Source organism: Bos grunniens, chromosome 26 (genome assembly GCF_055505025.1).
Source record: "Bos grunniens cultivar Pamir isolate PY7600 chromosome 26, Bosgru_T2T1.0, whole genome shotgun sequence".
NCBI classification, from domain to species: domain Eukaryota; kingdom Metazoa; phylum Chordata; class Mammalia; order Artiodactyla; family Bovidae; genus Bos; species Bos grunniens.
Genome location: NC_141190.1, coordinates 45,062,548 through 45,086,258, shown reverse-complemented (window position 1 = coordinate 45,086,258; position 23,711 = coordinate 45,062,548). Strand labels below are relative to the sequence as shown.

Genomic DNA, 23,711 nt, shown 5'->3' with positions numbered 1-23,711 from the left:
TGTGAAGTGGATTTGGCGTCACTAGGCTATTCATCCAGTTCCCTTGGCCTGTGTGTGCGTGTGTGCTTAGTCGCTCAGTCATGTCCGACTCTGCAACCCCATGGACTACAGCCCACCAGGCACCTCGGTCCGTAGGGACTCTCCAGGCAAGAACACTGGAGTGGGTTGCCATGCCCTCCTCCAGGGTCCCTTGGCACAGCTCTCTTAAAATCCCTCGTTTTCTTCCCTGGTGCTGAGGACTGACCTCCAAGGTGAGTGGAGGACGAAGTCCCTGTTGATCCGGGTCAGGGAGTCCAGGGCCAGCCGACCACTCGAGGTGGTCCTAGGCATCTTCCCTCTGGGAGGGCAGGGGAGCGCCGTCAGCATGGGCGGGGACAAGCTTGCCAAGCCCAGGCCCACGCCGGACGTCACCTTGGTATCTGGCCTCAGAGCTCGTTTTGCTGGCGGCCGGACAGCTGGCATTGGAACCACCTGTGAAGAGTGGACCCAAATGCAGACTTACCAAACATGGCATTCGGGACGAGACAGGGCCGTCTCAGAGACGGAGGAAGGAGGAAAGGGCAGGATCGGGTCAGTGCCCCGAAGACACATCCAGACCCTTGACCTGTGGGGATGAGGCTGGGACTTCTCAGCCTGTGAGTCAGGGAGTCAAGACGCTCTGCAGTTTTCTCTTCCACCCGAGGAGCCTGGTTGGTGAGTGTGCCCGAGAAGTGGTGGGTCCTTCATCGCAGGAAATGCGAGATTCCGCTCTGGAGTTTACAAACGGGCTAAAACCTAATAGTCTGTGTGAAGAGGAGATCGGAGGGAAACGGGCCATGGGAGGGAGCCTGGTGTGGATCCCTCCATCCCCGGCAGGGAGCGTGCTGCCAGTCGCCCCCAGCCAGGATTTGACCCCAGCGCTGGCAGGAGACCCCACCTCGGTTTTTGAATTCACAGAGGCCACACGTCATCTGCCCAAGGCCACACAGAGCTGACCGCTGTTCCTAGATGCGGGGAGGAGGGCAGAGAAGAGGCATGAAGGTGCCGAAACCTGTGCGAGCCAGTGTCATGAGGCGCTCGGGAGTGAGAGGAGGTCATTTTCAGAATGAAAATCTGAGGGAGAGCTTAGAAGACACAGAAGGAAGCACCTTCAGCCCTCAGAACCCGTTCAGCTCTTTGTGGGTCCAGCGATTAGGATCTGTAATTTGGGCCCGGCTGGTGGAGGCTGAACGGGAACGCCAGCCTCCCTCGAGCTGGGGGAGAGAGGGAAATGGGGCTGTCCTCGGCACACCGGACCAGAGGTGGCCCAGATTGCAGGCACCCCAGCACCCTGGCCCTCGTTACCAGCTGCGTGACATTCAGTGAGCGTGTTGCCCACTGGGCGCCTCGGCGTGTTCATTTGAACACGGGCATCATCAGAGCAGTCTCTTCGCAGAGGCCATTACCTTTGTTCCTCTCTGTGGCCCCCGAGAACGATGATGCGCGTGGAGTACATGCTCAGCTGTCACCACCCACGTGGTGTCCACCCAAACTCTGACACAGAAGGCTCATCGGCCCCAAGCTACAGGAGACCCTCCCGAGGCACTTTTGATGGTGTGAAAAACAGGTACTGATGCCCAGGCCTTGGGAGGCCGCACTGGGCTCCCTGGGAGGAGCCAAGATGGGCAGGAGCTGAACTGGGCTTTGGAACCGAAAGACACAAGACTGGAGGCAGCTGTGCTGACGGCACACAGGTTTGAACAGCTGCCAGCAGAAAGGCTGGTCCAGAGGCTGCTTCCACAGCTGAGGAGAAAGGCTGGTGAGCCCTGTGGCTTTGGCAGGTCGCTTACCGTTTCCCCATCGGTAACGTGAGGACAGAGGGTCTGCCCTCCTGTGTCATGGGGTTAAGAGGTGCAAATGAGATCATTTATGCAGAGGTGCTGCGTGCATTGCGTAACAGGAGGAGGCTGGCACATGCCAGGACTTACGAGCCTGTCCTTGTGAAATTAAGTGAGACAGGGGCCTTCCCTTCCTCTCCAGAGTCAAACTCTTACTCCCATTGCCTGAGAGTCCCAGGACTTTTGAGAGTCTACACCCCCAACCAGCCACCATCATGATTCTTCCATTTCTGCGCTCCGTGGGCGCTCTACTTGGGTGCACACGATGCCCGGGCCCCAGTCCTAAATCCCGCCAGGCCCTCCCGCCCTGTCCAGCTGTCTTTCTCCACGTCTGTCTGCATATGTGTGCATGTGTGTAATTCACACGCCTACAGGACACAGGGCCTGCACGGGGTGAGCACAGCTGTTCCCCCCAGGGCAGTGGTGCTCCGATTTGCTCTTGCTTTGTGACAGGATTTCTGATGCCGTGGTGTCCACACATCACAATTCTTGTGGCTGCGGGTGGTGCCAGTGATGCCACTCACACTAGCATCAGCCCAGGGGTGTCGGGACAAGGACGTGGGGTGTCCTGTGACCCAAGCCATGCCTCCGGGACCCCCGAGGGCAGAGGCTGAACGGCACAGGCACGCGGCTTCCTGTCTCCATCTCTGCGTTCTTCTCTCTCCTGCTGAGCACCTGAGTGGAGTTCCCCGTGACAAGGAAGGGGAGACCTGCTATTTGACATCGAAAATCTTGGCAGACTTTTCAAGGCCATAGGAAAGATGCCACGTGAGGCTGTTGGTTCTAGAAATGACACAGCAGAGCCCTGGACCCATCGGACCTGCGCTCCTGCTTTGGATCAGCGCTGAGCCCTCCATCCAGCTGTGGGCTCAACCCTTATTCCAGACAAACGGCCTGTCTGTGAGCAGCCTTTCTGCAGGTGCTGTGGTATGAAAACGCAGATTCCATGTTGGAGCGTGGCATTTGGGCTTCCGTGGGAAAAGGGTGCAGGAAAGAGTGTGTCAGTAGCCCTCCAGGTGACTTTGAGTGATGGCAGTGGGGCAGGCGTGTGACCTTGCAGCGAGCTATCCCGCAGGGAGTACAGCGGCCGTGGGCAGTAGAGCTTAATAAAAAATGTTTTGTTCATATTGAAATTGCCTTTGGAATAAAGCAGCGTGATTTTGCAGTGTTGTAAAGAAGAGGCCTGGCACTAAAACATCGACATTCCATTTGTTAGCATGATCTACCACGGATTACACTTAAACAGCACTGCCGTAAAGAATCCTCATCTGAACCCTGCTTTTACCTACAATTTTATGGGCCGTACTGGGGAGCTGGCTCAAAACGTAGGATGTAACATTAGCAACCCTTATGCGGCTATTTTTATGAGTGCTCCTTCGCCTGTATCACCTGCATGTTCTCTCTAGCATAAGAAAACATTAGCAAGCCTTATGCGGCTATTTTTATGAGTGCTCCTTCGCCTGTATCACCTGCATGTTCTCTCTAGCGTAATAAAACCCCCAAGAACTTCTCTTCTTCCCCTGTTAGGACCGGGAGCAGAGTCATGATGTTATTTCCACCAGTCACCCTGGGTGCAGCCGACTCAACTCCAGGGTATAAAAATGAGGAGCAGTGCCCTCTGGGGACAGAGGCTGGCTGTCCAGCCCGATCCTCACAGGGACAGTTGCCAGAGATCCTGTAACTTACGATGAAGAAGCTTTGCTGACTTACAGAAACTGGTTTCTAAGCAGCTCTCAGTAATTAAGTTTGCACTCCAGCCCTCCTGCCGTTTAATCCGAGCTGCTTATTTCTGCTGCTGCCTCTTGCACCTTCTCGGGCAGGTCAGGTGTTACTTCTGATTTCAGGGCTTGCTGATGGCACCTCGGACTAAATACTTTTTCTAAGGAGCCCATCTGTTTACTTCCTGGGGGCTGTGACTTCTCAAGGCCTCACCCTTGCCTCGGGGTCTCTAAATGCACAAATGGCAAATAGCTCTTTCCTCTTCCTTGTCTGCTGTTGCTGTCATCTGTGTGAGTTCCGGGTCAGCTTTGATTGGTGTGTTTTTCTCTTTATTGTGGGATTCTATTTTCCTACCTCGTGGTTTTTATTGGATGCCAGACGTAGTCCGTCTCACTGCGTTGGGATATTGGACATTTCATATTCATAGAAGTATTCTCAAGCTTGCCCTGGGCTGCAGGATGATCCTTTCAGGGGTTGATTTCAGGATTATGTAGGTGGCACTGGAACTGCGCTTATGGGGTAGGGGGTGGTGGGGGAGCGTAGTTATTATTTCCTCCCCAGAGCCCCATGAACCGTGAGGCTTTGCAGCCTGGCTGGTGGGAACGGGCCTGTGGTAGACTGCATGGGTGCACCAGGCACGGATCCTGTCCCTCCTGGCCTGGAGTGGTTTCTCCTATGGGCCCTGCTGACTGAGCGAGGGGCCCTCGTCCATCTGAGTCCTCCTGCAGAGCTCTCTCAGGAAGTCTGACCTTCGAGCTCTGGCCACTCGAGTCTCCAGGGACCCTCAGCACCATCTCCATGATGCAGGGAACCTGGCAGCTCCCCCAGTTCCCCTCCTACCATCACGCCTGGAAACTGAGGGCAGTAAAGCTTCCTGCGTGATGACCCCTCTCAGGAATCACTGTCATTCACTGCCTGGTGGTCTCTGTCTCTCAGACTGTTGTTTCACATATTTTGCTTATCATTTGGTGGTTGTGTGTGGGAGGGAAAATCCAGTACCTGTTACCCCATCTTGGTGGTACGAGACTTTCTAATTGTTGATTTTGTCTTCCCCAGCACCAGAGAGCCTGATGCAGGCTTTGGAAGACTTAGATTACCTGGCAGCACTGGACAATGATGGAAACCTATCTGAATTCGGAATCATCATGTCAGAGTTCCCTCTTGATCCACAACTCTCCAAGTCCATCTTAGCGTCCTGTGAATTTGACTGTGTCGATGAAATGCTAACCATCGCTGCCATGGTGACAGGTATTCCTTCAGGATGGTTCTTTTGTCCTGCAGCAAGTATAGATTTAAATGAGATCCATTGACATGGGAATGAAATATTTTCAATTCAAATAGATTGAAAAGGTAGAAAAGTGTAAGAATTACCTTAATATGAAAAATACCTAAGTAAAACTCCAGTGACTTTCTGAAATCAGACAGGTGACCAAGCTTGCTTTTGCTGAAGTGACGGGTACCGGTTAAGAAACACTGTCACTGGAAGTATCCTTACCCCTGCCGATCTTGTGTGTGTTTCCTGTCTCCTCCCACCTCATTCACCTTGGTTTACAGGTTTGAATAGATTCCTTTACTGGCAGAACAAATCAGAGGCTCTGCTGCATCAGAACCTGGGTTCCGGTCCTGTCCCTGGGCCTCTGAGCCCCCAGGTCCCCTGGCTCCCGCTGTAATACAGGCAGGGTGTCCGCTGTGCCAAGCGGCTGAGTAAAGCTAACAGAAACATGCGCGTGAAGACAGCTCACCCTGAGCGTCTCTGATTTCTAAGTAAACAAGGAAAACACGTTATTCCCAGAAGACGGGCAGGGCTGCACGCAGCAGTGAGCCCCCCTCCACCTGCTGTGCTGAAGGGAGTGGCTCATTATCGCCAACCTTCTGACTTTTTGTGTCTTAAAGCTCCTAATTGCTTTTCGCACCTGCCCCGTGGAGCTGAGGAGGCCGCCCTGTCTTGCTGGAAGACGTTCTTACATCCTGACGGAGATCACTTCACCCTTATCAATATCTACAAGGCCTACCAGGACACGACTCTGAACGCTGCCAGCGAGCGTAAGTGAAGGCTCGGCGTTCTCAGAAATCACCTCCTAGTCGTCCTCTCCTTCCCAGAACAAAGCTGCGTTATGACTCAGCAAACGTTCTCTCTCCCCCAAGCCCCTGGGTCACCTGAGCAGCACGGTGCTCCAGGCCCCCTTGTGCACCCACAGGTTTAACCGTAGAGATACCCTCCTGCTCCCGCAGACAGAGCCCTGCGTCCACGCACCCTGGCACTCAGCCCGCAGCCTCCAGAGCCAGCCTGCTGGGGCCACAGGGACGGGAGACCTGGACTTGCCCAGCACGGCCCTGCCCTCTCGGGCCTGGGGAGAAAGGAAACAACTGCCATCTCCAGGTGCCCAGCAGTCAGAGCTGCACTGTGTGCTGTTTCTGACATGGCAGGTTCATTGCTAGATGGAGAGAGAATGTGGATCACTCAAAACAAAACACACACACCACCCCCAGCTCCAGGTGGTAGTAATGAAGAGGCAGGTGAGCTGAGGGAGACTGGAGCTTGGCCGAGGAGGGGAAGAGAGAGAAGGGGTGTTCAGGGGAGTAGACTAGCTTGTGGAAAAGCTGCAGCAGAGGACGGGGTGTGTCTGAACCACGGTGGCTTATGTTCCCACTTAAGGGGTAAGGGGACGGCAGACTCCTCCACGGGAAACTCCTGTTCCAGCCTTAAAGACAGGAAGGGGATCTCAGGGGCCAAGAGGGCAGCGCAGTGATGCGGAAGCAGCCAGAGGACTGGCTGCAAGGAGGGTTATTTTGTTCTCCTTTTTCTCCACGGTGCTTCTCTTGCCTCCTCTGCTCGAACAGAGGGTGTGAAAAAGTACTTGAAGTGAAGCGAAAAATATGACAGCAGTCAGAATGGCAAAATGGTACGGAGCGGGGAGTTAGTTTTTTGACGCTGAGAAGAAAAGGTTGTCAGCGAGGTACACAGGGAATTTGGCAGCATCTTTGAAGAGCAGGCCAGATGACTTGGTCATCACGTGACCAAGCGCGTGCTTTCACGGCTCCAGGCAGGCCTGAGTGGAGCGGACAGGACCGCGCCGAAGGTCTGCAGTCCCCGTGCCAGGCCTCGTGAGCTCCCAAGCCAAGGCACAACCGGGTCCAGCTTCCGTCATCCCAGATGGAGAAAGAGAGGACTTCACACTGCTGCAGGGGACTGACTTTCAATATATTAATAAAACTTGCAACTCGGGTAGGCGAGCTTAACTGTAACGTTAATTCCCAAGTCAGCCTAGTAGTGATCCTTTTCTTACAATTAAGACGTGAGATATTTTCATGGAGCAGAGAGATGTATACTGTAAGCTTTTCCCTCCTAGCCTGATTAAATGTTGTGGCCACGTACATCCTGGCTGTACACACACTGGACAAAATGTTGATCTTTAAGACAGTCTTTCCTGTCCCTCATGATCCACATTAAGGGTCAGTGTTAGGACTCTGCACTTTACACAGCTGGCGGGATCCTGGAGTCCCTGCAGCCGCTGCAGGTCCCACACTCTATCTGCACCTGGCAGAGCCACCAGAGGTCTCTGTCCTCGCCGCTTCCCGCCACCAGCTCACGGGACGACCTTTTTAGGAGAGGGGACGACACAGAGATAAGAGCGTGTCCAGCCTGGTCTCTCAGCTGTGACAGGTCACATCTCAGCAGCCTTTTGTTGCTTCCTTCCCAGACTGTGTGGAAAAGTGGTGTCACGATTACTTCCTCAACTGCTCAGCACTCAGGACGGCAGAGGTTATCCGAGCTGAACTCTTAGAAATCATCAAGCGGATCGAGCTTCCCTACACAGAACCTGCCTTTGGCTCAAAGGAGAACACTCTGAACATAAAGAAAGCTCTTCTGTCTGGTTATTTTATGCAGGTAAGAATGGGTAAGGCTGGCTGCGGCATGGTCTTTACAGAAATCTCACATGTTGAGGACATCCTGTCAGAAGTCTCACTTAGGGGGATGATTTTATTGGTGTGAAAACCCTCATATGTTACTGAATGTTTAGTATTTAAAGACACGTCCCCTCAAGGGAGTGAAGAGCTAAGCTAGAAGGTCCGAACGGACAGGAGATCTTTTCTCATCACAGAGGGAGCTCTTACAGCACCCTGGCTGAACGTCAGTTGCAGTTCCTCACGGCACCTGGCTGTTCCCACTTAACTGGTGATGTGGCGCCCGACAGGTAGACAGCATCCCGTCGGTTTCTTTCCTGAAGCAAAGGCAGCCTAAGGCAGCTGCTCTGAACTGTTAATAAAGCCTGTTACAGAAATGCATACATTCTTCACATCATAGTGAGAAACACTGGCATTTGAGCATGGATTTCCTCATCTGTATGGAAACAGATGTTACAGGGTTATGGTGAGGAATTAAATGAGCCAAACGTCAAGTGTAAAGCACTGGATGTCCATGTGCAGTCCACGATGTGGCAGGGAACAGCTTTATTTCTTGACCAGAACATTCACCTTTGCAGCTGTGCTGCTTTGGCATGCTGCCCTGAAACTGATGAAATTAGTCAACAACATCCTCATCGCTGGCTCTGAAGTTTTGGGCAAAACATGTATACGTCTTACTTTCTGTATCTGAAAATGGAAAACGTGTAGCCAATCTGTAGTTTATTCTCTATGAAGTAGTTTGGAATTTTTAAAACAATATTTTTGCCGTACCCATCTCCACATTCACACCTTTTTTCCTCTGAAACACTGCCTCAGATCGCTCGGGACGTGGACGGGGCGGGCAACTACCTGATGCTGACGCACAAGCAGGTCGCACAGCTGCACCCGCTGTCCTGCTACTCCGTCGCCAGGAAGATGCCCGAGTGGGTTCTCTTCCACAAATTCAGCATCGCTAACAACAACTACATCAGGACCGCCTCCGAGATCGCTCCTGAGCTGTGAGTGCAGTGGAGCAAAAGGGCTTTCTCTTAAATTCCTACTTGAAGCTCAGGTGGCAGGCGGGTTTCCTTACGTTTTCAGTATAAGCAGCTTATACTACTGCTAACCTAAGTTTGTGTGGAGCATAGCTCCTAAAGGCAGGTCTCTGTAGATGACTGAGAAAGGCCTGTGACTCAGGTTACAGCAGAGAGAGAATAAGTCTAGAAACACAGGGCACAGCATGACTGAAGAGGCACAGAGAGAGCCTGGCCACCTCTCACGACAGGTGACCGCTGAGACGAGCAAGCGGGGAAGGGAAGGACGGAGGCGAGGCTGAGAGCAGGCAGGTGCGAGAGGCGGAGGGCTTACAGACCACAGAGAGAGTTTGGAGTTGATCCTAAGTACGGTATAAGGCAGTCGGAGGGTTTTAAGCCAGAGTAACATCTTCCGTTGGGAAGATCGCTGGCTGCACAGTGAACGCCTGTAGGGAGAGCGGTGAGGATGGACGGTCTCACAGCCGCCGCAGGTGCAGGCCCACTGGGAAGACGCCACTCACGCTCAGGCAGCTGATCTTTCCAGGCAGGAGCCAGAGCAACTACAGGTGTGTCCAGCTGCAGCAGCTGGAAAGTGTGCTGTTAGTAAGAGATGCAAACACACTCCCTCTCCCACACACCCAGAGTTCTCCTGAGCACCTCATCTGACCTGCTGCAGAGCTGTGAAGGCCTTGGGGGAAATACCAGTCTCCCCGGTGGTTAGAGTGACAGAACCCAGCTTCTCCTAGAAAGGCAGCTGTACTGGTCCTCCGAGAACCACAAAGTACTCATCCTACAAAGGCAGACTGAGCCGCTGAGAAGTTCAGACTAATCGAGACTCTGGAGGCAGACTCTCCAGGCCTGGGAAGGGTCCAATCATGTTTGTTTGGTAATCTCTCCCCACTAATAATTTTTTGTTTTAAACAGATTTATGCAACTGGCACCACAATACTATTTCAGTAATCTGCCTCCCAGTGAAAGTAAGGATATTCTACAGCAGGTCATGGATCACCTATCTCCTATTTCAACATCGAAAAAGGAGCAGATGTGTGACAAGTGCCCTGAAACTACTGAACAGAGATGCAGTGTGCAGTGACGCTGCGGAGCGTCCACGACGCCTGATGTGCAATACCCGCCCCAAAGGTGGCGCGGCGGCAGGCCAGCGGGGCGGCGCGGACGAGGCGCCACAGCCCACACGGGGTCCTGAAAGGAAGAACGCTCTGTGTGTTATTTAAAAACTAAAAATAGAAGTTTTTATTGAGTTCTTTAAGTTACTACCCCATGTTTTTCTTCTTACTGGAAAAGTTTTAATCAACCGTTCTTAATTTGACCAAAATTTTAAAAAAGCAAAGATATTTTGTAAATGTGTTGCAGACTCGGGTGACAGAATCCTACTTTTTGTAGAGGACCTTCATCTGAATAAAGTCATGAGTTTTTCAGTAAGCCTCCACAAGTCTTCTGGTACCTGTGCAGCCCAGCCTACCACGGTCCGTGGGAGATGGGTTAGACAGACAGATGTTCTTTCAGTTTCTCCATGATTTCACTCATTTTGTCGCCTGGAATTAACATCACAGTTCGCAGGGGCTTCATCGGTACGTCATCAAAGGACCATCGGCCTCCCAGACACGTGTCGCTCTCCTCCTGCACTGAGTAGTTGAACTTCAGGATTGCCTTCTAAACCAAAGAACCATAAATTTAAAAGTCACACAAGCTGAAGGCAAAGCTCATTTAATCAATAACAACAAGTACAATAGTGTGGCAAATGTAATAAGGCTGACAGTTAAAACGAAGCTCAAATGGGACAGTCAGGCAGACGTTACAGAGCGCTCCCCAAGGCGGCTTCTAACCTGCGTGAGGAAGCAGACGCGTCCCACTTCTAAGAGATGAACAAGCAGCTGAGTGATAGTACCCTGGCTTCCCTCGTGGCTCAGAGGGTAAAGAATCTGCCTGCAGTGTAGGCGACTTGGGTTCGATTCCTGGGTTGGGAAGATCCCCTGGAAAAGGGAATGGCAACCCACTCCAGAATTCTTGCCCGGAAAACCCCATGGACAGAGGAGTCTGGAGGGCTACACCATGGGGTCGCATAGAGTCGGACACAACTGAGTGACTCACTCTCACCTTCTTTCACCTTTATAATTCTGAAGTCATTCATATTCACAAGCCCATTTGATTCTCAATAATCTTGGGATACACAAGCGAAATTAAGACTCATAACATTTGACAGTTAATGAGAAGAACCGTGAGGCTAGTCTTAGCACTGTCCCAGCTGCTTCCTTGGCATAAAGCTTCATGTGAGGACAGTAAGTCTGTGTGACCAACCCATCTTAAAACACCCACACATTTGTCCCTGACACGGTCCACCTCAAGCGCTGAGGTACACATTTTAAACAATTTTCACTTACTTCCTGAAAAACAAGGACAGAGCTGAATCTATAGTGCTTTTGTCTTCAGTGGGTGCCTTTTAAAATAAGTCATATCATCCAATCCAGGAAAATGGGTCCTCCTCAGAGACTTAACATTTTTGAGAGGCAGGCAGCATGAGAAGTATGCGCTCTGGCATCTGTCGTCACGGGCACAAGCTTACAGGGAGAGTCCCGCCAGGGGCACGGCCTCTAGGTCCCAGGGCACGGGGCAGTGTGGGAGCCAGCAGCAGGGGCGCAGGGCCCACCCCGCCTTCCACACCCACCAGGCAGTGGCTCCACCGCCCCACCTGTGCACCAGGCTAACGCCCACGTCTCTGAGCGCTGGGAGAACGAAGACCTCATAGTAAGCACACTGTAAATGCCCAACCATCAGCGTGATCGGCTCGGTAATCACCTCCTCCCCACTCGGTTATTGGCTCCGAGGAGCTGTAGGTACGGAGGTTTAAAAACAGAATGGCCACACTTGAACTTTGGCATACAGTGAGAGAGCAAGAAATCCTGATTATTATTAAGAAAATCCTTATTTACATTTAAACAGAGAGATGGAACAGGACAGTCTTACCTCGTAGAAAAATTCTTCTTCCGCATTTGCAAACATTAACTCGTCTTTCTTTTGGTTGCTCCGTTTCTTTTTGGAATTGCTTTTTCCTGCTTCCACAAACGTCTTGCTGATCAGAAGGTAGAAGTAACACTTCCCACACGGCTTGTTAGCTCTGTGCGCCTCTGCTAGTTCTTTCCTACAAGGTACAAACACAGACACAAGGTTTGCCTGCTGAGTCAGACAAGATCCATGGACAAACCAGCGCACAGAGAAAACCACTGAGACCTCTTCAAGGAGTTCTGTGGTGACACAGGCTTAACAGACAGACGTTAGATCTGGACGCTTCTAAAGCAGCCAGAGGCACTTCAGTTGATTATGGCAGCGCCTTTTATGATAAATGGTATGGTGACTCACAGATTAATGCTCTGAGTTGTAGATACACAGCAACTTAACAGATGAGTCTCAAGTTCACACAACATCACTGCTCTGTTAAAAATACCTAAGAATCTGGATTTTCTAAAACATTTAACTGAAACACACAAGGGTACACGGCCATGACCGATGCCATCAGAGCAGGTGACCTCTACAGTCTCCATTCACTGGCACCTGGGACTTATTTCTGGCCTGCCAGAAATGGCCAGACAGATGCCCTGAACTACCACGTCAATGAGACAGCCATGAAACCTTAACTCTTTCCTTCCTTCCTTTAAATCATACATAACCCCATATGTCTGGCTGAACAAAAATGTTAAGAAACTCAAAACAACCCACATCGGCTTTCTTGCACAGGATCAGGAGAAAGCTGATCCTATGAAATCAAACAAACATGAACTCCAGCAGATCAGAAAAAAGACAAGTCAGAACAAACAGGCAGGCTCCGCAAGTACAGTATGAGCAGCAGCTAAGGGGCGGGGGCAAGGGACAAAGAGCAAAACTAAAAAGCAATTGTATAAAGGAAAAATGGGAGACCAAAAGGCTTCAAACTTTAGTCACATTCACACCAACTATTTCCAGGGAAATCACAAAGACGTACCCTACCTCTGAGAAATAATACTCTGTAAAGCCTGGGTGTCCATCTGTAATTTCATCCTCCTCTATGTCAAAGCACAGGCAATATCAATTCCTATCTCTCCGTACATTTAAAAGATTCTTGTAAACCTAAAGCTCCTGCATTAAAGCAAAACAATAACAAACCCTGAGAAGCCGGAGAGGCAGTATCAGGGCCATGGTTGCATTCGTCACAGAATATCCCAATGGAATTTAGGGTAAACAATAAGACAAAAATTTACTGTTCTGTTATTGTAATTATTTACATTTCATTCGTGTAACAGAAATCCTATCTATGAAGCAGGTGAAAAACTTCCGTCAAATGGGCATTAAAGTGTATATGAAACTCTTGTTTTTATACCATTTAAATATTTATGATTATTAAGACTATTGTCACAACAGTCCTAAGGAATTAAAACTATTAAAAAGCCTACTATTAGTAACGCATACATCTCAGGCACTCCCCACACACGTGCTTAAACCAATGTATTCCATTGGAGTCACATTTCTGAATCTACTTGGGGGAAAGCCTGTTGAAAGGCGTTCTCCAGTCTCTTACTGGAGCTGCTGGTGCATGGGCAGTGCGATCTGTGGGGGAACGTTAATGAATCTCTCGCTCAGCAGAAAGCCCACAGGCCTGGCGGTGTCGTTGAAAAGCCTGTCCAGCTGCTCAACCATGCTCTTCTCACAGTTCTTCTCACAGAGGCGCAGAATCAACTCCTTAATTTGCTCAGCACAAGGGGTACCCTAGAAAGCAGAGAGAAGGCTCACTCTTTACCACAGGCCATCACCCACAGGAGAAAACATAAAAGTGAGAGCTATTACTTTTTAGTATCTTATAGATAAGTGTAGTTTCCTGCCAAAGCCTTTAAAAAAAACCTTACAAATCTTTGGGTTTCCCTGACAGCTCAGTTGGCAAACAATCTGCCTGCAATGCAGGAGACCCTGGTACAATTCCTGGGTCGGGAAGATCCCCTGGAGAAGGGATAGGCTACCCACTCCAGTATTCTTGGGCTTCCCTTGTGGCTCAGCTGGTAAAGAATCTGCCTGCAATGTGAGAGACCTGGGTCTGATCCCTGGGTTGGGAAGATCCCCTGGAGAAGGGAAAGGCTACCCACTCCAGGATTCTGGCCTGGAGAATTCCACAGACTGTATAGTCCATGGGGTCGTAAAGAGACACAACTCAGACACAACTGAGCGACTTTCACTTTACAAGTCTTCAGTGTTGATTAATTTTCAAAAGTAACTACACCTGGTTATTTACTAGTCCATACTCAGTGGTCAGAGAAGGTCATACTAACTCAGACATACTGGGATAGAAACTCTAGTCTGTCTCATAAGATGAAAGTATCTGAAAAGTTCACTTAAAAATCAAGATAAAGTGTAGCCTGCATCTTATTCTAAGCAGGGTAAACCCCCTGGGTGTTTTTTTTTTTTTTAACTAGAACCCATCAATGAGTCAAAAATGAATGAAAATACAAATAAATGTGAGTGTCCTCAATTTCAGGAAGCAGTGAAGACTCAGAATCAAAACAGCTGTAGAGACAGCAAAAACAACTGTGTCCACACCGACATCAGAAAACTCATTCTTCAAAACTCGGAGGACAGTTCTCTATACCACAGGAAGTAAATGACTTTAACTGGATACAGATTATTTAAAGAGAAACAAAAATACCTTCATATTGAAAAAAGGATTACAGTAAGATTTCACAAGAGCACATCTAGTATCTTTGTCTGATATAAAACACACCTTCATCAAGGATTAAATAGAATTAACTTTGTAGGTTCTGGCCTAAGGAATAACCACTCTAATGGCCACCCAATGAAACCAACCTTTCTTTCAGTTAAATTTAAAAGACTTATGAAACCAAAAATCTCATCTTCATCCACTTCGTCATCGCTGTCTTCTGAAACATCCGTTTGCTGTTTCCAAAAAAAAAAAAAAATACTCATTTTACCTTTGGTTGAGAAGTGCAGAACAAAGTCCTGGAATCTGGGCGGCATTTATCTTTTCACATTTCAAATGAAAACTGTTTTCCTGTCATGCCTTAGCAAAGCCTCATAGACTAAACCTGTGCAGCCTTGTTCCCATCACTTCACCTCCCTGACTCTGTCCTCTTCTTACAGGCTGGGTGATCTCTTTCTGCTCTCAATACCTTTTTTGACTCTTAAGACGTTCTTCTCAGTGTACTGTAAGTCCAGAACAGATAAGCCCTCCTTAAGGAAACCATTTTCGTCTGTTTCCTAAGTGACGCTGGAGGCCACCCAGGCTTGTCTGTGCGTCCACAACACTGTCTCACCTAAAACCAATGCTTCAGAGCACTGGCCACTCGTGACCACAGGTGACGATGAACAATGCCTCAGCGCACGGGCAGGAGAGGAGAAGAGGGCGAGAGGGGAAACGAGAAACTGCAAAAGCAGCACAAGAGTGGAGTACATGATTCCTGAGCCACCCTACCCTTTCACATTTTGACCTCCTGCTTCGGCTCTACTCAATGCATCGGCCACACTTCGCTTCACCTGCTGCTTGTCCGCTCATCCAAGCTGTAAACTCCTCCCACAGCTTCCCCAGTCCCCAGCACAGAGTTTGGCACAGACTAAGTCCTCAGGGAAGATGTGCTGAATGAATTAAATGAGGCTGCTGCTCTTCCCCCTAAGGACAGCAGGGACCCAGGCTTGCCCTGAGTGTCCCTGAACTTCTTCTGCGGGAAGGGGTCCCAGCACCGCCGCTCAGCCAGGCACAGGAGCAGTTGGTGGTGCCAGGGCGCCTCCTGTGGCCAGGGCCTCAGCAGGAACAGAGAGCAGAGTGGAACTGCCTGCAGGGGCCAAGTCAAAGCAGACAGAGCTGCGGGGGGCCTGGCACCTGGGGAGGATGAGGGGGCATGGCTCCTGGATCTGAGCTGACCATGCCACTAAGGGGACCTCAGGCAAGGGGGCGACCAGGCTCTACAACAAAACACAGCTACTGAACACAGAAGGGTAGGGTGGCTCAGGCAAGGCCGCTAAGGCCTAGGTCACCCAAACAAATGATGTGCCAAGGTGAGGGAAGCCTTCAGATCAGATCAGTCGCTCAGTCGTGTCCGACTCTTTGCGACCCCATGAATCGCAGCACGCCAGGCCTCCCTGTCCATCACCAACTCCCAGAGTTCACTGAGACTCATGTCCATCGAGTCAGTGATAGGCTCAACAAAATAAGAAGGTGCGAAGGAGAAAATGAGAAGGCGGCTCAGGAGAGACCACCAGTCCCGGTGAGAGGCCAAGGGCACGCCTGCTCTCGGAGGAGAGGGGAAAGCAGCAGAGGGAAACGTGCTGTGTCGACCCGCCCAGGCCCCCTGAGAGCAACAGCAGACGGTGGACCCCCAGCCACTGTGACGAAGCCTGCTGGTACCTCTAGGCCAAGGGCAGGGAGTGTGAAAAAGGCTCCCTCAGGGCGAAGCCCGCCAAATGCTTCCTCGAAAAGCAACAAGCGCTCTGGAACATGCTCAGCCCTCCTCCTCGACAGCCCATCAGGCATCCAGGCAGCAGCACGGGGCCTGCTGGTCACCACAGCCCAGCCTCGTCCACCACCACCTGCCTCCCCGCAGGAGCCGCCCTGCCTGACCCGAGTCCAGCCTCCTCCCAGCCCACCCCTTACCTCTCCCGAATCTCTTGGGCCCCGAGTCTCCAGCTAAGCAAGCATGTGCGGTCTGCACAGCATTCCCCTTCCCTCCACGACCCTCGAAAATGCCTTCTCTCGAACAGTCCAAATCCCCCACTTCCACAGGGTGCAGGAAGTTCTGGCAGCCCCTGTGCTGGGAAGGAGAAGTCTGGTCCCTGGGACACCTCAGGTGTCACTGTGGGAGCCAAGAAAGCCATGACTGTACTTTAGATTTATTTGTGTAATTTCAATTAAAGGATGAATCCCCCAACCAGAGAATAAACTTTGTCAAAAATAAAAGTGACCGCTTCTCACTGGTGTCCCTCGGGTCTCAGGATACTTGTCAGCGAGAGCTCATGTCTACCTGCTGCCAGCGCAGGCGGCCTGCTTCTCCCCACCGAGCCCGCGAGAGGAAGCCTCCAGGGTGTCACTCCTTTCATTCTCCTGACTGCACACCAGAGGTTCTGCATGCTGGCTGCAGGTCTGCAAAGTGTCTGCTGTGCAAAGATACTAGTGACCCCATCAGTTTCAGGACGTCAGGAGAGTTGGGGGTAAAAGCCAGATGGAGGTGTTTGGTGTTCAGGAGGAGAGGAGGTGGAAATTGAATGCAGAATCTTTTTCAAGAATTTTGGCTGTGAAAACAAAGTGAGGCGGCCGACACTGATGACGTTAGAGTGGAGCCTTAGACTGGGGTGGAGCTGTTTTGCTTTTTTATAGTAAGCTAGACGACAGATGCAGGGGATATAAAAAAGACTTCATGCAGACGGCTACACGCACAGAGCCCACGCCAGTACCAGACCCGGCTGTACACACCTTACCCTGTGCACCCACCGCTCTGAAGGAACACCAGCACCATCCACACGGACAGAGCGCCTCGTGGACGTACGTGAGGTCACCGGGCAGACTGCCGTCCACAGGTGGTCCCCATCCCTTGTCCGATCCCACATTCTCGTCTGACACTGACCTAGACACTCCTCCCAATGAGGGGGGTCTGTGTGCCCTTCCCTTGAACCTGCACGGACCTTCACATCTGCTCCTCAAGCAGATGCTGGAAACGACTCGGTACCACGGTGCTCTGCACTTCCACCTGGCTCTCTAGGGTAGGGAGGCCCACAGTCCCCGCTGGGCTCCCAGTGGAGTCAAGGGAGTGAGCCACCGTGCAAGAAAATCCTCCAGCCCCGCTGGAGCCTCTCCAGCTACTGCGACTGAAGCAAACAGGAGCCGGCCTCACAGAGCTCTGTTCCAAGTACAGCTCCATGAACCAAGCAGAACTGTTCTGTCCTCAGACACTAGGCTGCAGGGCAGCCTGTCAGGCCGCAGAGGTGACGGAGCCAGCGGAGGATGCAGCAGAGGCAGGACTTGGCCCGGCCTGCGCCTCCTCCTCCAAACACCACCCCTTGCTTTGCATGATGCCACTCAGAGCTTCCCCCCTTCCCGCTTCTGTCACTCCGGAGCCTCCTTGCAGGCTCTGCCACTCAGTTCACTCACTCAGCTACCGCTGGTGCAGCCAGAGTCCGTCCCTGCCCTCCCTGAGCAATCTCAACCCCTCTCGTGATGTCAGTGACCGTTTATCTGCTGAAAACACCCCACACTCCAGCTGCTGCCCCACTGCTCACTTGCACGTATCACACGCAAATCAAACCAAGACGTACAAACCCACAGTCAGGTTCCCTTCCTGACCTGATCCTCCTCCACGCTTGGACTGTGGTTCTCCAGACAGCCCCCGCGGAATCCTCTTCGACTCCTTTCCCCTCTCCCAGACCCGGTCACTCACTAAGCCCGGTCGCATCTCACCTCCCCAGTCTCTTCTGAATCAGCCTCCGTGTCTCCCTACCACCCACTGCCACTACCTGGATCGCTGCATTTAATAACCCTGGATTGCCGAGATGGCCTGCTAGCCAGTAATACTTTCCAATCTGAGTTTCTGGCCTGTGTGATGTAAATCAAAAGGAACTTAGGATACAGAGCTAATTTAATCAGAATAAACACCACTGTCCTGCTCACCTTAATCACACTCCCGATATGGTTCTGTTGAATCAAGAGATTTGTGAGTTCTGCAGTGTTCACAGGGGCTTTTAGAAAAAGCTAAGAGAGAAAAAAATTATTTTAAATTAAAATCGAAGAATGGTTTCTAATAAAACTTCTCATTTCCATATGCAAATAAAAATAGTGAAATTTCAAATGAGTTGACCAGGAAGATGACCCAGAAAAGCAACCCAAAAGGAAAGAAAAAGCCGAAGAGAATCAAAGAACTCAAGGCACAGAGCTATGAGAAGAGGCAGTCGGTGGTAATTGAGGAGGTGCTGGGAGGGTCAGGATAGGGAGAAGAGAGGGGAGGGGGGCATCAGGCCACAGACCCTGGAGGCTCTGACGGTAGAGAGCCAAGCCCTCTGCTGCTTGTGACACCAGATGGCGGAGCAGTGAAACGGGGGATTACGCGAGAATTCCTCCAACCCCCAGAAGTTGAGAAATGAATGAGAGAAAAAGTGAGTAACAGCACAAGTAATAAAAAGAGGACAGGGAGGGCACTTGAGGACACAGAACACTTAGATGTGTTCATCAGAGGAAGAGGGCTAGGAGCAGAGGCTCAAATAGGGGAGCAAGCCCTGGAAAAGGAAAAGAGCGATCTTCCCTCCAGGCGAGGCAGGCAGGAATGGGAATTCTGAAAGAGTGAAACTCAAATCTGACAGAACTTATATTGAATGGCCTGGAGTTTCTTAGAAGAGCAGACTCACATGCAAGGAATAAAAGACCATACCTGCTGTAGTAACTTCTTAATTCCATCATAATCGTTATCTGAGATAGAATAAGCTTCAAATTCAATATTCACTTCCTGTAAATGACACACAAAGTAAGTCATCATACATAACTCACTAAGACAATTCAGCCATTATTTTCCATTTGCCCATTTTTCTTTTCCCTCCACCCATCTTTCCCCCCTCCCCCATTCTTTTTGGCTCTATCTCCATCTACAGAACATGCCAGCGAAAGGAGGAAAAGAAGAAAATGTTACCAAAAGAACTACAACTGTCTAGGCTTCAAAATAAAAAGCGAACATCGCCAAGACTGCCATCTGCACAGACAACAGAGCACCTTCACACCATCTCATCTGAAACCAAAGCTGGAGAACAGAGTGCTCAGAGTGACCTGGATTTAATGCAGAGAAAGTCTGTTCTGAGTAAAGCAAAGGAGAAACTCTTACCTGACTGCAGTAAGTGTGAACAAAGAAAAAACACTCCAAAAGTCCCTGGCATTGCCTGGAGCTTGATTTAGCCCATGGATACAAGGCCAGGCTTCATTCACTGGGCAAATGTTTACTGAGTTCCACTCTGCACCAAGCACCGTGACAGGCACTCAGGATGAAAAGCAGACATGAAGGATCACACCCTCGTGGAGCTTACAGTTTAGGCGGGAACACAGACATTAAGGAAATGGGCTTCCTTGGTGGCTCAGACGGTAAAGCGTCTGTCTACAGTGCGGGAGACCCAGGTTTGATTCCTGGGTCGGGAAGGTCCCCTGGAGAAGGAAATGGCAGCCCACTCCAGTACCCTTGCCTGGAAAATCCCATGGACGGAGGAACCTGGTAGGCTACAGTCCATGGGGCCGCAAAGATTCGGACATGACTGAGCGACTTCATTAAGGAAATAGTCATGGAAATAAACAGAAGATCACACCTTTGTAGGCTACAAATAGGTGAATGGGGCTATAAGAGCTTAGGTAATAGGAGTCAGAAATTCAGGAAAGGCTTCCCTTAGAGAAGTGACACTTGAGCTGGGAACTAAGGACTAGCAAAGAGAGTTCCAGGCACAGGGAACAGCACGCACGAAGGCCCTGAGGCAGGAAGAAACATGCTGAGTACAAGTAACCAGAAGGTCTGTGCAGCTAGGCAAACGGATCTCGCACCATGAAGCAGCAGACTCTAAGAAGCAACGCCACTGAAATATTCCATAAATAAACGAAAGGATTACTTCACTCCAAAACCAAAACCTCAAAGGCTTCTAAGTGCTAGATAAGATCAGCCTTTGAGGATCCTAAATCATGCCTTATTAGTATTACTATTATTGCTGGAGGGTAAATTACCAGCAGTATCGCTGAATCAGAGGATTCACATATTTTAAGCTTTGATTTTGTCCAACTGCCCCCCACCAACCCCACCAACACTACACGCACGTGCCTATTTCTCACACCCTCGTCAGTGGTGGTTACTACACGAATTTGCAGTCACTGGTAGTCTGATTACCCTTGTTAATGTAAGCACTGATTTCTACAACCCAAAGTTAGCTAAACAGCCAGTTAAAAGTGCTAAATAAAAAACAATGAGACCACGTTCAACGAAGGGGCCAAAGAGCAGAGCTGTTTTGTAGGGAAAGCTCTGTTCCATGGAGCTTTATAACATTATTGGCCAGAGATACATTAACACATCTTTTGTTACCTAAACATTGACTGAAGACGTTTCAATATTCACTTACATAAACTGCAAGCCACAGATGTTAGTTTCTGCAAAAATCCTCCAGTCAGTAACGAGTTATTATACACCCCCCCATAACCACAGTCCTCACCCTGCACCCACGCTTCCCCCACTCATGTTCATCTCCCCACCACTCTCTTCCTTATTCTGATCCTGCCATACCAGCTGTCCCTCAGTCCAATAACCATTAGAACTTTGGGTTTTCTTACAAATGAAACGAGAACCCACCACAGCAGTCAGAGCAAGAAAGAGAGAATAGAGCTACATTTTTTTTTTTTTCTGGCCATGCCACGCAGCATGGAGATCTTAGTTCTGCAACCAGGGATCAAACTCAGGTCCCATGCAGTGGAAGGATGGAGTCTCAACTGAGACAGTGAGGAAAGTCCCCAGACCTATATTTTTTAAAGATCTCTCTGCTGTGGATGGAGGAGAGACTGGAGGTTACAAGAATGCAGCCAGTTAAAACGTACCACAGAAGTCCAGGCAAGAGGCAGTGGAAGAGTGGCCTGTGATCAGCACAGAATCACTGATGAGAAATGTCCGGCTACTGATGGTAAAGCCAACAAGATTTTGAGGAAAAGGGAGGAATTAAATTTAACTTTCAGGTTTTGATCTTGAGCAGCTCGTGAATTTGGGAACCATTTATGAAAGCAGATAAGTTAGGGGGTGCCAGGTGAAAAAGAACCAGCAATGGCTTTCTTGACATAAGAGAAGCCATTCTGGCCTCATCCACTTTGTATTCTAAGCCTGGCCACAGTGCTTGCCCTCAAACAGGTCTCAGTAATTAATTATCTGAAGGATACAAAGGAACAGAGAAAAGGTAATTAAACAGTGCAGTGATAAAAGTCCCAGTTAATAATATTTGAGATCTGCAGGAACTAAGGTCCCCACAAAGTGGAGGATGGAATAAAGATGGTGACCCTTCCAACTTCAATTAACTAAAGCTGGGACTTGATCAACCTTCGCCTCAATGTTATGCTTAATTCTCCTCTGCTTAAGCCCATTCATGAATATACATGTATCCTAACTTAAAAAAAAAAAAAATGTTCTTTTCATCATAGGAGATTGAAATGCAAAAGTAGGAAGTCAAGAGATAATAACTAGCAGGTTTGGCTTCAGAGTACAAAATGAAGTAGAGCAAAGGCTAACAGTTTTGTCAGGAGAACATGTTGGTCACAGTAAACACCCTCTTCCAACAACACAAGAGACAACTCCACACATGGACATCACCAGATGGTCAATACCTAAATCAGACTGATTATATTATTTGCAGCCAAAGATGGAGAAGTTCTATATAGTCAGCAAAAACAAAACTTGGAACTGACTGTGGCTCAGATGATGGGCTCTTTAGTGCAAAATTCAGGCTTAAATTGAAGAAAGAAAGGAAAAGCACTAGGCCATTCAGCTATGACTTAAATCAAATCCCTTATGATTATACAGTGGAGGTGACAAATAGATTCAAGGGATAAGAGCTGGTAGACAGAATGCCTGAAGAACTATTGATGGGGGTTCACAACACAGGAAGCAGCGACCAAAACCAACCCAAAGGAAAAGAAATGCAAGCAGGCAAAGTGGTTGTCTGAGGAGGCTTTATAAATAGCTGAGAAAAGAAGTGAAAGGAAATGGAGAAAAGGAGATATCCCAACTGAATGCAGAGTTTCAGAGACTAGCAAGGACAAATAAGAAAGCCTTCTTAAAGAAAACAATAGAATAGGAAAGATTAGAGATCTCGTCAAGAAAACTGGAGATATCAAGGGAACGTTTCATGCAAGGACAGGCACGAAATAGGACAGAAAAGGTATGGACCTAACAGAGCAGAAGAGACTAAGAGGTGGCAAGAATACACAGAACTACACAAAAAAGGTCTTCACGACCCAGATAACCACAATGGTGTGCTCACTCACATAGAAACAGACGTCCTAGAATGTGAAGTCAAGTGGGACGTAGGTAGCATCACTACGAACAAAGCTAGTGGAGGTGATGGAATTACAATTGAGCTATTTCAAATCCTGAAAGACGATGCTGTGAAAGTGCTGCGTTCAATACGTTAGCAAATTTGGAAAACTCAGCAGTGGCCACAGGACTGGTAAAGGTCAGTGTTCATTCCAATCGCAATGTCAAAGAATGTCCAAATTATCATACAATTGCGCTCATTTCACATGCCAGCAAGACTACACTCAAAATCCTTCAAGCTAGGCTTCAGCAGTTCATGAACTGAGAACTTCCAGATGTACAGGCTGGGTTTAGAAAAAGAAGAGGAACCAGAGATCAAATTGCCAACATTCGATGGCATAGACAAAGCAAGGGAATTCTCAAAAAACATCTACTTCTGCTTCACTGACTATGCTAAAGCCTTTGATTGTACGGATCACAACAAACTGTAGAAACTTTTTAAAGAGATAGAAATACCAGACCACCTTACCTGTCTTCTGAGAAACCTGTATGCTGGTCAAGAAGCAACAGTTAGAACCAGACATGGAACAACAGGCTGGTTCAAAATTTGGGAAAGGGTTTGTCAAGGCTGTATACTGTCACCTTACTCATTAAACTTCTATGAAGAGTACAGCATGTGAAAGGCCAGGTTGAATGACTCACAAGCTGGAATCAAGACTGTCAGAATATCAACAACCTCAGATATGCAGAAATGGCAGAAAGTGAAAAGAAACTGAAGAGCCTCTTGATGAGGGTGAAAGAGGAGAGTGAAAAAGCCAGCTTAAACTCAACATTAAAAAAAACTAAGATCATGACATCCAGTCCAATCACTTCTTGGCAAATAGAGGGGGAAAAAATGGAAACAGTGACAGATTTTTATTTTCTTGGGCCTCTAAATCACTGTGGACAGTAACCACAGCCACCAAATTGGAAGATGCTTGCTTCCTTAGAAGGAAACCTATGACAAACCTAGACAGCATATTAAAAAACAGAGACATCACTATGCTGTCAAAGGTCTGTATAGTCAAAGCTACCTATAATTTTTCCACCAGTTATGTATGGATGTGAGAGTTGAACCATAAAGAAGGCTAAGCACCGAAGAATTGATGCTTTTGAATTGTGGTATTGGAGAAGACTCTTGAGAGTCCCCTGGACTGCAGGTAGATCAAACC

The 23,711-nt window shown here is 49.2% G+C and overlaps 2 protein-coding genes across 5 annotated transcripts in view; one reads left to right on the top strand and one right to left on the bottom strand.

Annotated features, from left to right (window-relative positions):
* Positions 1-9,934, top strand: part of DHX32 (DEAH-box helicase 32 (putative)) — a 53,762-nt gene extending 43,828 nt beyond the window's left edge. For all 4 annotated transcript variants that reach the window (XM_086378410.1, XM_086378412.1, XM_086378411.1 and 1 more), the window contains 5 exons: positions 4,632-4,823; positions 5,469-5,618; positions 7,277-7,464; positions 8,298-8,479; positions 9,419-9,934. In XM_086378410.1, coding sequence (XP_086234536.1) covers positions 4,632-4,823; positions 5,469-5,618; positions 7,277-7,464; positions 8,298-8,479; positions 9,419-9,587 — 881 coding nt within the window. In that variant the 3' untranslated portion in view covers positions 9,588-9,934. The remainder of the gene's footprint in view (positions 1-4,631; positions 4,824-5,468; positions 5,619-7,276; positions 7,465-8,297; positions 8,480-9,418) is intronic.
* Positions 9,717-23,711, bottom strand: part of BCCIP (BRCA2 and CDKN1A interacting protein) — a 16,685-nt gene continuing 2,690 nt past the window's right edge. The window contains exons 2-7 of the mRNA XM_086378425.1: positions 18,898-18,972; positions 18,144-18,224; positions 14,336-14,425; positions 13,062-13,249; positions 11,477-11,651; positions 9,717-10,165 (exon numbers count right to left, since the gene is read on the bottom strand). Coding sequence (XP_086234551.1) covers positions 9,995-10,165; positions 11,477-11,651; positions 13,062-13,249; positions 14,336-14,425; positions 18,144-18,224; positions 18,898-18,972 — 780 coding nt within the window. The 3' untranslated portion in view covers positions 9,717-9,994. The remainder of the gene's footprint in view (positions 10,166-11,476; positions 11,652-13,061; positions 13,250-14,335; positions 14,426-18,143; positions 18,225-18,897; positions 18,973-23,711) is intronic.